The sequence below is a fragment of the Diadema setosum genome, chromosome 5 (assembly GCF_964275005.1).
Source record: "Diadema setosum chromosome 5, eeDiaSeto1, whole genome shotgun sequence".
Lineage (NCBI taxonomy): Eukaryota > Metazoa > Echinodermata > Echinoidea > Diadematoida > Diadematidae > Diadema > Diadema setosum.
In genome coordinates this window covers 38830461-38841934 of record NC_092689.1, presented here as the reverse complement: position 1 = coordinate 38841934, position 11474 = coordinate 38830461, and the positions used below count along the sequence as shown (strand labels likewise).

The 11474-nt window shown below is 39.9% G+C and overlaps 1 protein-coding gene across 1 annotated transcript; it reads left to right on the top strand.

Annotated features, from left to right (window-relative positions):
• The first annotated feature begins 109 nt into the window (after positions 1–109).
• LOC140228261 (calcium uptake protein 1, mitochondrial-like) lies at positions 110–11150 on the top strand. Its single transcript, XM_072308488.1, has 11 exons — positions 110–163; positions 1371–1555; positions 2796–2928; positions 3571–3762; positions 4561–4672; positions 5349–5431; positions 5926–6123; positions 6813–6953; positions 7897–8005; positions 8491–8580; positions 10550–11150. The coding sequence occupies exons 2-11, from the start codon at positions 1392–1394 to the stop codon at positions 10759–10761; spliced, it is 1434 nt and encodes a 477-aa protein (XP_072164589.1). The 5' UTR covers positions 110–163; positions 1371–1391; the 3' UTR covers positions 10762–11150.
• The last annotated feature ends 324 nt before the right edge of the window (positions 11151–11474 follow it).

The window sequence follows — 11474 nt, the reverse complement described above, 5'->3', positions numbered from 1 at the left end:
GTATACATGTACCGTACACGCCGTGCAATGAGTCACGTACTACGCATTACGCGCGCTATGCGCGACGAAAGACTACGGGAATTGGAAAACAGAAAGGGTGCCTGACAAGTGCAGCTAACTCATATAGCACAGCTCGGTGCCCAGCTGGTGTTGTTTTGAAATTGTAAGTTCATAGTGCAACATTTTACATGTTTCGCACAATGGTAGAAACCACATTTCGTGGCCAGGAATGTTGGATAAAACCGATTGAATGTAGGGGGCCTACTGATTGTTTTTCCATCGATGTGACTGCAGTCCCATACCCTCAAAACGACGTGATGCTTGTAGCTTGTGTACTTTCTAGAGAGCTAAATGATCATGTAGATGATTTGTCAAACTCTATCTGCTATTAGAATACTAATAATAGTAAATTACATGTAGCCTAATATTACTTTTTATAGTCGTCAGGAAATGTATTTTACGGTGATGATACTGTACATATTTATTATGTATGATCTCTATAATTTACTAGCCTACACAGAATATAGGAAATATACATTTACCTCGGCTTCACAATCACAGGAGACAGACTCAGTTTCATGTCATAACTCAGTTTATTTTAGATTCTAAGTTAGATCCTGACTATGGAATGCAGCGCTGCCAACATTGGAAACTAGTTGAGTGTGAGACTTCCATAGGCCAATGCTATAATTTACGAGTCAAAAAAATGGGTGAGATCAATAGAAATGCATGCAAATAAAATAAAGTTTTAGAGTGAGAAAGGACCAAAATGAGTGAGTCTCACTCTCAATGAGTGAGATTTGGCAGCCCTGGTAATGTGAAACTAAGGAAATGTAGCTGCAGCAAATTCTGCGGCCTACCCAGCACTGTATCACTATAGATCGAATCTAAGCTGTAATATTTTTGCGAGGGTTTACTTTAATTTTCACAAAGTTTGCGAATCACTATAGACTCCATAATTTTGTATTCTAGAGTTCTACACATTATCAGCAAAATTACAACACAGAGTAATTTTTTCTGTTTGTGACAGGATGTCTATTTGAAGCAGGGGCTGCGATAAAAACACTGATGAAACAGCTCAAGAGCATCAAGTGTGCTTAGTCTCACTAAAGAACACAAGTGGGAGTTAATACTCATGCAGGTTATGGGAAGTGTGAGTCCTCTCTGCACATGATGAGCAAGTTCATCAACAAATGAAACTGCCCCTGCCGCAAATAGGCACCCTTTCGCAAACAGAGATAATTACTATATAATTGTAAAGTGAATATAGGTGGCCTTCAATGAGTCCTTGGCTATTGCTAGTGAGATTGAACAGAAATATGTGTATGCTCATCTTTTTGACTATTTGTTTTCATTGTCTTGGCACAAAAAGCCAGCAGTTGCCAGAGAGAATGTTGCGTGCAGTCGCCCGAAGAGGCCTGCAGGTGCTGGCACAGCAGCACTGGAGGCAGATCACCACGATGCCCCCAAACCAAGGGTTCTCGAATCGAGGCCTGCTGGCTGCACTGGTCGGTGGTACTGCTGGAATAGTGGCAGGTGGCTTTGTGTGGGAAAGGTGAGGAAAATGATTTTAGCAGCAGCATTCTTTTTAGTACAGTTGTCTGAATATTGATATGAAAATGTTTTGGATGCTGTAAGAATTGTACAGACAAGTACAAGTGTAAATACAATTTTAAACAAATAATTTCATTTAGTGTCAACTGTTACAGTTGCCATTTTACTCTGTAACATGTGTAGCGATCTTGGTTTTGATTGTCAATAGATAATTCATCTTTATTGTGATATTGATAACATTCTTGTAAATTTTGGTATTTAAAATGTATCGTCTGTCAATTAATGTACTGTGTAGCTAGTGTGAAATTGTTGTGTATTTCTTTGCCACAAGTTTTCTTTGCAAACAGAACTATGCCTGTGAATACATGCATATTTAGCAGGTCACATGTCTGCAAACCTAAACAAAGGTCCCAGGGTAAAAGGGGATAGTTAAAGGCAAGTATATTTATGAAATAGAAAAAAGGGTAGGCAGGGGCAATGTGTATATTTTGGACTATTAATTACTGTACTTTCTGGGCTCATATGTCTGTAAGGAACTGCTCTGATTCAGTAGACCACAAACTATCAATTCTGAGGTCCTTGGTTCAGCCTCATGGCAACAGTGGTTTTGCTCATAATGATACTTTATTCTCATTGCCTAGTCCTTTGGAGGAGACTTAAAGGGGTGGTGCAGTTTTCAGTTGAGATGGGGCTCCAGGTATCCAACTTCTTTTGATGATATTTTGCTTTTTTGTTTTTAGATAATGTGAAACTTCTTATGAAATATGAAAGAGCGTATAATTCTAAGAGAAATTAAAAGTTTATTTGATGAAAATTGGTTTTGAAATGGCTGCAATACCCAAAACTGAATGATCCAAATAAAAGCAGGGACCCACCTTTTTTATTAGGACCACTCTGTTTCATTTTGTTTCACTTTGTTTGTGGATGTCTCAGCCATTTCAAAATTGATTTTCATCAAGTATACTTTGAATTCCCTTTAGAATTGAATGCTCTTTAACATCTCATACAGTGGTTTATAAGTATCTCGCAAAAAGTTAAAAGCTGAATTTTCACCTCAACCAAGACTATACTATCCCTTTAAAGCCATCAGTCCTGTGGTCCTTGTGCTCACAAGCCTCTCTCTTCCTGAGCATAATTAAAATTGAATACTTGTGTGTGTCAGCTAGTGCAAGAACCATAAGTTGGAAGTTTGTAGCGAAGAGTTCTCTATTTTTTCAATCTCTCTGTCTGTCTCTCCCAAGAACACTGCGAGCCAGCAGCAGCTCGGTTCAAGCCCAGGATGCAGAATCCAGGGAAAGTGACGGGGAGGAGGGGGAGGAGGAGGAGCAAAGAGGAAAGAAGAAGCGTAAAGGGCCAGGGTTCAGGGACAGAAGGGTAAGATGGTATTCTGCTCTTTGTTTGATTGTTGTTTGTTTGTGGTGGTGGTGTAAAGTGCATTGGTTTTATTTTTCCTTACATCATTTTGGGTAGTCATCTTAAAGATGTAGTGGGAGTGGGGGATTAATTTAACTACAAAATTCTTCAATATGATATTTTTCAACAAGACAAGAAGGAAGATGTGAAACAATACTTCTCTTCCACGTTAATGAAATTCTTGTGAGTTTTTTTTTTTTGTAATTGCAGCTGATCAACAAATTGCCCTATATCGACTTAATTAAGTACTGAATTGATTAGTGTTCTAGTAGTAGCCATGACAAAAGAATCCTGGCAGGGTATGTGTGCCCATGATTTCTTTTTGTCATGGCTATTACTACTGAAACACTTCTCAATTCAGTGCTAATTTATGTTGATTAGGGCAATTTGTCTTGTCAATTGCAATACCTTTCTTATTCAGTATCGACAAACAATTTTTGGAAATCATAAAAATTTATGAATGAGTGGCTGTGTTACCATTTATTGTTGTTGAAATAATAGGGTATAGTGTTAATTGAGGCCAATAGAAAATTATCTGACATACTCGTATAGTGTAGATGCGAGATAACTGCAACTAATGGTTAATTACTGCCAACACCACAGATCATCGAGTACGAGAACCGGATCAGAGCATACTCCACACCGGACAAGATTTTCCGCTACTTCGCCACCCTCAAGGTGATGAATGAGGATGAAGTATACATGGTGCCGGCTGACTTTATCAGGTCCATCACTCCAGACGAGAAGCAGCCAGATGGCCTGGGCCTTGATCAGTTCAAGAGGATTGACCCCAAGGTACGAATATGTTGATGCTCTCCTTGTCCAACTTAAAAAAATAGGATTGTCCTGTGCGTGTATCAACACATTTCTTTTTTTTTACACACTGACAAAATTTTATTTTCCTCCAGGGTACTTTCTGGTGGTTTTTGTGTACAAGTTGTTTATTGGAATAAATTTTCATTTCTTTACTTTCTTTAAAAAAAAAACCAACCAGATATATATACATCTCTCATGGAAATTGATATATCTGAAACAGTGATGCCGACGAAGTGCAATTTTAGGTTGAGAGTTGTAGGCATGTATCATAGGGGTTGCTGATATTGTCTTGAATAAAATTATGTATTTGAATTGCTATCAGTAGTAACTTGATTAGCTGTGTCTGCCTGTTTAACTGTGAATGTTGCCATGGCTTGAACTCATTCACATCGCTCAGCAGCAAATGTGTGAGAAGTTTCATGGAAAGATTGGATCACCTGCTTAATCTAGGATTATTTCTGTTGGTAGTCTACTTGTGCCAGTCAATTCCATTCTAATGATTGTGTGCAACTTCAGCGGAATAGAAAGGTAGCATCGATGTTGCATAGTTTAGATCATCAGTAGGTTTGAGGCAGTCAAGCTGTGGATGTTGCCTTCTTATCATACATAGAAAAAGCTGGAATTTACACAAGTTTCACAGGCATTGGAATCACGTGATGGTTGGTGCCTTCATTTCACACATCACACACGCTCTGATATTCGTGACCACTTTATGATAGGGAAGTGCATGTTTGCAAAGCCTTACTTTGCCTTGGCCCTGCCTCTGTGTCTCTGCAGAAGTACAAGGCCGACCACGGCGAGCTTGACGAGGATAGCATCTTTCGGTTGCTGGGGGAGTGTGGCCTCATCTCCTTCTCTGACTACATGTTCCTCCTTACAGTCCTCTCCAGTGAGTTGATTGTAGATATGTTAAATTCCTTATGTGTAGTGAAAGAAGAAGGGGTGTGTACTGAATTTAGCATTTTCTGTGCCTTGTAGTCATGGATGCACACTCTCGATGGACTTGAAAATTTTGTGGAAAATTTGGCTTATTCAGTCATGAGAACTCAGCCAGGAATGAAATTGATTTGGAAGTGGCAGTGTAAGTGACTTGACTCCTACATTGTATACACCATGTAGTTTAATTTTCCATCAACACACAAAGCTACCCCTTTTGCAATGGTAGATATCTCCATGTATTTTATGCAATTTTGCCTAATTTGGATACGTTTATGAGGTATGTGTATTCCCCTTTCTTGTCAGTGAGAAATACTTTTGATATGTGATCTTTGCTAACTGTGGGTAACCAGACAACCAAGTGTGCATAGCCTTAAAGTTCATAGACCTCATTTCATGAAGGGGTTTGTAATTGTTGTACACATGTACAGTACCATAGCCACAATTAAAATGCTCCCAGCTGAATTGTCTTGCCTAACTGTTGCCACAGTTAACTTAAGGAAATATTGCACTGATTCTAAAGTACTAGATGAAACATGGCGCTAGGAATTCACCCAGAGCCAGAATATACTTTTTTTTTTGGTCCTATCTAATCCCTTTCCATCATCTGTGTACATTTCACTCCTCAGCTCCAGAGAGACACTTTGAGATCGCATTCCGCCTCTTTGACCTGAACGGAGACGGGGAAGTGTCATATGATGAATTCTGCCAGGTAGGAGAGTTGGAGCAGTCTTGGAACATCTTGCTATTGGTGCTGCTTTCTGTTTGTGTTTTGGCAGATACATATACTGTAGCTGGTCATGTTTTGAAGACAAAAGCTCTCAGATGCAAATTGTTATAGTCAGGGTCTGGAAAAGAAACAGATTGATATTGTTACTGAAAATGATAGATGCAAGTGACATTGATAATGATGAGTACTGATATTTAGTTGTGACAGTCACATCACAAGGTAAGCAACCATAAGAAGTTGAAGCATGCCACAATTGTATGAAAGACATTATAGAATGTGGAGGTTGAAGTAAGATGATGTCAGCAGAATTTAGTAACCTTCTGAAAGTGATTCCAAAAGACACTGTGTGGACAGTGCATGGTCACATGACAAGCAGTGAACCTATCTTAGTAGATGCCATTCAAGCTATTAAAAACAAACAAACAAACAAACAAACAAACAAAAAAGAACAAACACCTGTATCCCTTCCCATGTAGGTTACAGACGTGATGAGGGCACAGACAGCAACGGGAAAGCGCCACCGGGACAGAAAGACGACGGGAAACACCCTGGACAAGCCCATCAACAGCTCCCTCAATACCTACTTCTTTGGCAAGGACCTGAGCAAGAAGCTGACCTTTGAGCAATTCAACGAGTTCCAGCAGAAGCTGAGGCTAGATCTCCTTAAGCTAGAGGTGAGTCAGAGAGCAGTGCGAGGAGGAGGAAGATGATGATGATGATGATGATGGATGATGATGATGATTAGGAGGAGGAGGAGGAGGATGGCTGGTGATGATGATGATGATGATGATGATGGTGATGATGATGATGATGATGGTGATGATGATGATGATGATGATGAGGAGGAGGAGGAGGAGGAGGAGAAGGAGAGTGTCTACCACATACAAGGGTTTGAGCTAGAAGTTGCCTTTAAAGCAGTTCAGTAAGTTCCAGCTGCAGACGGTGGAGCTACACTGTAGATCTTCTCTAACTGGGGCCATGCCAAGAAAAAAAAAAAGAAAGGAGAGTGAGGAGGAGGAGTCTTGGTAGGGGTAGGGGTTGAGAGAAAGAGAGAGGGAGTTCTCTTGAGTCCAAGAAGACTAGAGCTGGATCTCTTCAAGCTTAAAAGGTAGAAAGAGAGATGGAAAGAGACAAGAGAGGAAAACTAGCAGTAGATAGCAGGAAATGTCATTATATCTTATTTGCAACATAACTTTAAGTGTACATTTGTGTAGATGCTGCATTATCTTTCCATTCGATTCTGTCATATTTGATATAGAAAAGTTTCAGGGAATATTCCCTCTATTCTGAATGTGAGGAGGATTAAATGCAATAAAATTAAAAATCATTCATTGTTCTGCACATGAATTCTTTGCGTCGACAGTTCAGGAGGTATGACCCAGAAGACGGCCGCATCACAGAGCGTAGTCTGGCCAAACTCCTGCTGGTCTACGCCAACCTACCCAAGCAGCGGCGCTCACGCATGCTCAAGCGGGTCAAGAAGAAGTTTGAGGAAGATGAGCAGGTGGGATATTACTTGTGGACCAGCCACACAGGAAACACTGAAGATCAGTCCCACTGAGGATATTGTGACAATACTTTAGAACTTTGTTTTTTTTTTAAACACATAATAAAAGGACTTCAATTGCCTTTGTCGGGCATGCTTTAAGGTTTAAACCATACCAAAGTCTTTATCTTTGATGCATAAATTTGTCTTGGTCTGAATGAAATACAGTGGTTGTTTGTTTTTTTGTAACCTACCCTTTGCAAAAATAAATAAGTAAATAAATATTTAGGAGTTATACACTTTGTTAAAAACTGTGCTTGATGTGTATTAATAAACTTCAAGACTGATTATGATTTGCAGATGCCATTGTCCAAAACAATGTTTAAATGTGTATCTTATAATTCACCAAGAGAGAGAGAGAGAGAGAGAGAGAGAGAGAGAGAGAGAGAGAGAGAGAAGGGAGAGTGAAGGGGAGAAAGAGAAAAAGAGGACCATGGAATAGAATGCTAAGAACTTTGATGTACTCCTGTAAAATGTATGAATACAAGCATTTTAAATGAGTATTATGAAGATATATAGTGTATGTTACCCCCAATTTCCAAAGCCAAACTTACTAAGTAACGTACAAAGGAATTAAAATGGCACTTCATCCTACGCCTGATAGACTGCAGTCACCTTGTCGTACTTCAGCCAATGGGAAAACTGAGCTGAATGATGGTCAGCCTCATTGAGCAAGGATTTTATAAACAACTTGAGAATCTTACTTGAACAAACTCACCTAGGCTTATTGTGACTTTTCACTACACCTTACCAGCGTGATGCAGCACCCCCTGTATCTTTGCACTGTCTCCATCCCTAGCTTATGCGTCCAAAAGATGCATTTGTACAGCATGGTGCTGTGGACCAATGATATAAATTAAAGCTGTCATTGTGATTGGTCTGTTTACATCTTTTCCAATAGGGGGTAACATTTGAGGAGTTTGTAGCTCTCCAGGCTTTCCTGAGAAATATCAGCGATGTGGACACAGCTTTATCCTTCTACCATGTTGCAGGAGCTGCTATAGACCCTGGTGAGTTTGCATCTGCATCAACTTCAAAAGTTTTGTAGATGGACAGTCTAGCTTAAGCAGAAAGCTGTTATTAAATGAGACTTGTCTCACAAAAACTTGTGATGTTGTGAAAACCTCCCCAAAAACATGGTCTTAAAAACATTGTTTGATGTGTTAATTCTGCAGGGTTTCATTCTCCTGAGAATGTTCTCTGTGAAGTCATCTGTCTAAATTATAAAGTTCACGTTGGTAGCTGCATAAACTGGGCTGCTTTTCAAGCTAAACACAATGGACTGGCCTAAGAGGATTACTGACCCCCATGGCTAATACTGAACTTTCACTTTTAAGGGTATATATCAAGTCTGTTAGTGGTCAATATGTGTTGGAATGAGGGGGGGGGGGGGATGGATGTTTAGTGTATTACCAATTTTTCTTTTTGATTTGCAGTTGTATTCTGCTTGTGTTCTTCTTTCTGAGAGCATTGCTTGATTCTGATTTGTTGACAGATACCTTCAAGCATGTGGCCAAGATGGTTGCCAACGTGGATCTATCGGACAGGGTTGTCAGCATCTGCTTCACTCTCTTTGATGAGAACGGTAAGTAACTTTTCGTTATCATTATCCCCATCTCCCTCCCGAAACAGAGCCCAAATACAGATTTTGACAATAATTTTGGATATTATTAAGAAAAAGTGAATTGCTCCAAAAACCCCTGGAGATTGGCAAATACCCTATATTCCGAGGTGTATTAGAAAAAAATAGAATAAACTTCTGTCACAAGACATAAAGTGCAGTGATTTTTTTAGTACATATTGATGACCTCAGGAGACGCGACCTTTCAAAGGTCATCACAAGCTGGTGATGCTTTGAGAGCTGTGGGGGGGGGGGGGGGGGGGGGCTAAGATGGTATCAAGACTGGCCTGCTTTAGTTTTATGTCAAGCGAGAACATTCAATTCATAAAGCATGCTCTCGCTGATAAGTCCTGCACATGATGTGTGTCTGAGGTTGGGGGAGATGGTTTGAATGTAGATCTGTCCTTTGTGCTCATGAGTTGGTCCATACAGGCATGAACAAATTTGTTGGTTGAGCGTTGTAAGATTATATACATCTTACTAGCAACCTTGAGAGGCTTGAGGAAGAAGATACCACAATCGTATTATGTGGTGGATTGAATCATTTACAAGAAAAAAAAAAGTGTGTCCAATGTTCTGGTTAGGATGTTTGTCTATTCTCTGCCAAATTGAGTTTATTGAGTGGAATGATGCTGCATGAACAGAATGTCACAGGTTTATGAGAATGTTGCATATGTTATGAGACTTAAGGAATCTTAAAGTTTCTTCAGTTTTTTACAAAATCAGAAATGGTGATCATCACCTCACAGCTGGAACATTGCTCTGAATCTTGACAATCATGTTTCTAGTCAACAATTTAATGACTGCAACTCTCCTTCCCCATTGTAATTGTCATCACTTGTTGGTTCTTTTGACGCTACAGTAATTTGTTTGGGAAACTGCAACTTATTCTGTTTTATTTACAAAGAAAGAGGAAATTCAATGAAATTTGTATGTCTGTCAGTGAGAGATTAGTGAGGAAATGACATCATCACTTTCTGTGCTTTGTATAATGTGGTTGTGACTGATGTCACTGTATTGCAGCTCTCTTATGTTATGTCTGATTTTAAAGGGAAGATAAACCCCAAGAACAATGTGGATTGAGTGAAAGCAGCAACATTAGTAGAACACATCAGTGAAAGTTTGAAGAAAATCGGACAATCGATGCAAAAGTTATGAATTTTTAAAGTTTTGGTGTTGGAACCGCTGGATGAGGAGACTACTAGAGGTTATGACGTATGAGTGGACTACAATATAAAGAAAATATAAAGAAAATACTACAAAAATCCATTTTTCATGAAAATTACAAATTCCATCAACTTGATATTGACATATGTTAAGGGTAGCAATTATTCCCCCTGCTTTCTGAAAGTGGTTGGTCCACTGCTCTTTCATAATTCTAGAAATGTGAATTTTTGTTGAATATCCTTTATATTTTCTTTGTATTGTTGTCCACTCATACGTCATATCCTCTAGTAGTCTCCTCATCCAGCGGTTCCAACACCAAAACTTTAAAAATTCATAACTTTTGCATCGATTGTCCGATTTTTCTCAAACTTTCACTGATGTGTTCTACTAATGTTGCTGCTTTCACTCAATCCACATTGCTCTTTGGGTTTACCTTCCCTTTAACCTAAACATGCACCATTGACTGTTTGTTTGATCTTGCTCTACATACACCAACTTGAGTATGGAGTAGAACCACACTTTAAACTAGAAAAGCACTAGCCAAGCAGCTCATTTCCACCCGACACGCATGATGGAAAAAAAAAATCCGTTCACAACTTCTTGAATTATTTTGCACACAGACGAACAAACAAACAAACATAATCTCCTTGGTAGAGGTTAATGTCTTTCTTGCTGTACTGTGCATCAAATATGAAACATTTAATTGTTTATGTATTGCCTTGTTTCACACACACACCACACATGCACCAATAACAACCACAACCAGACGACGGCAAGCTGAGCAACAAGGAGTTCATTGCGGTGATGAAGCACCGCATCCAGCGTGGTCTGGACAAGCCCAAGGAGCTGGGCCTCAGCAGGGTCTTCGCCGCCATGTGGAAGTGCGCCCGCAAGACCCAGCTGTACAGCGACAAGGGGGAGGATGACGTGTCGCTGAAGAGCAGCATCGCCCCCTCCAGACTCTACTCCCACGTTTGAAGGACTGGATGAGGGAGGGGTAGAATGATTGGTAGAGAGAGAGCGGGGGTAAGACGTAGGGATACAGGGGTAGAGAGAGAGGGAGAGAGAGATGGGGGAGAGACGGAAGATGGTGAAAGTAATTGAGGGATAGTGAGAGTGGTAGTGAGATGGAGAGAAAGAGATGCAGATACTGTAAAATCAGGAACATTCACCCCACAAAACTTTGTATGAGATAGAGCTGATAGCCCTTTTTTTTTGGCGTGAAACTTTTGCGAATTGCCACTGGCATTTAATGCATTGTGTAGACAAGAACTTTCATATGCATTTTGACTTTTTGGAATCTTTCATTCTTTCAAAATTCACGAAAGTTTCATGCAGGGAAAAATTTCTGGTCTTACAGTAGGTACAGAGAGGTAGGACTTGAAAGAAAGGGAGATGGAGAGACAGAAATATAGATTGAGAGAAATATAAATAGAGAGATGGAGAGAAATATATATATATATACAGAGATTGGAAGAGAAATGAGGTAGAGCGAAAAGGGGGTAAATAGGAGGAGAGAGAAGTGGGAATCTAGAGGGAGAAGGATAGAGGAAGAGCAAACAGGGTAGTGTAGATGCATCCCTCGCTGAGAGTGCTTGATAAAGGCCAGTCATCTCATCTTGTACTATGGATGGCTTGGACCCATGCTGGATACCACAACCTTGAACCCTTGCCTTCTCCTCCCCTAAAGA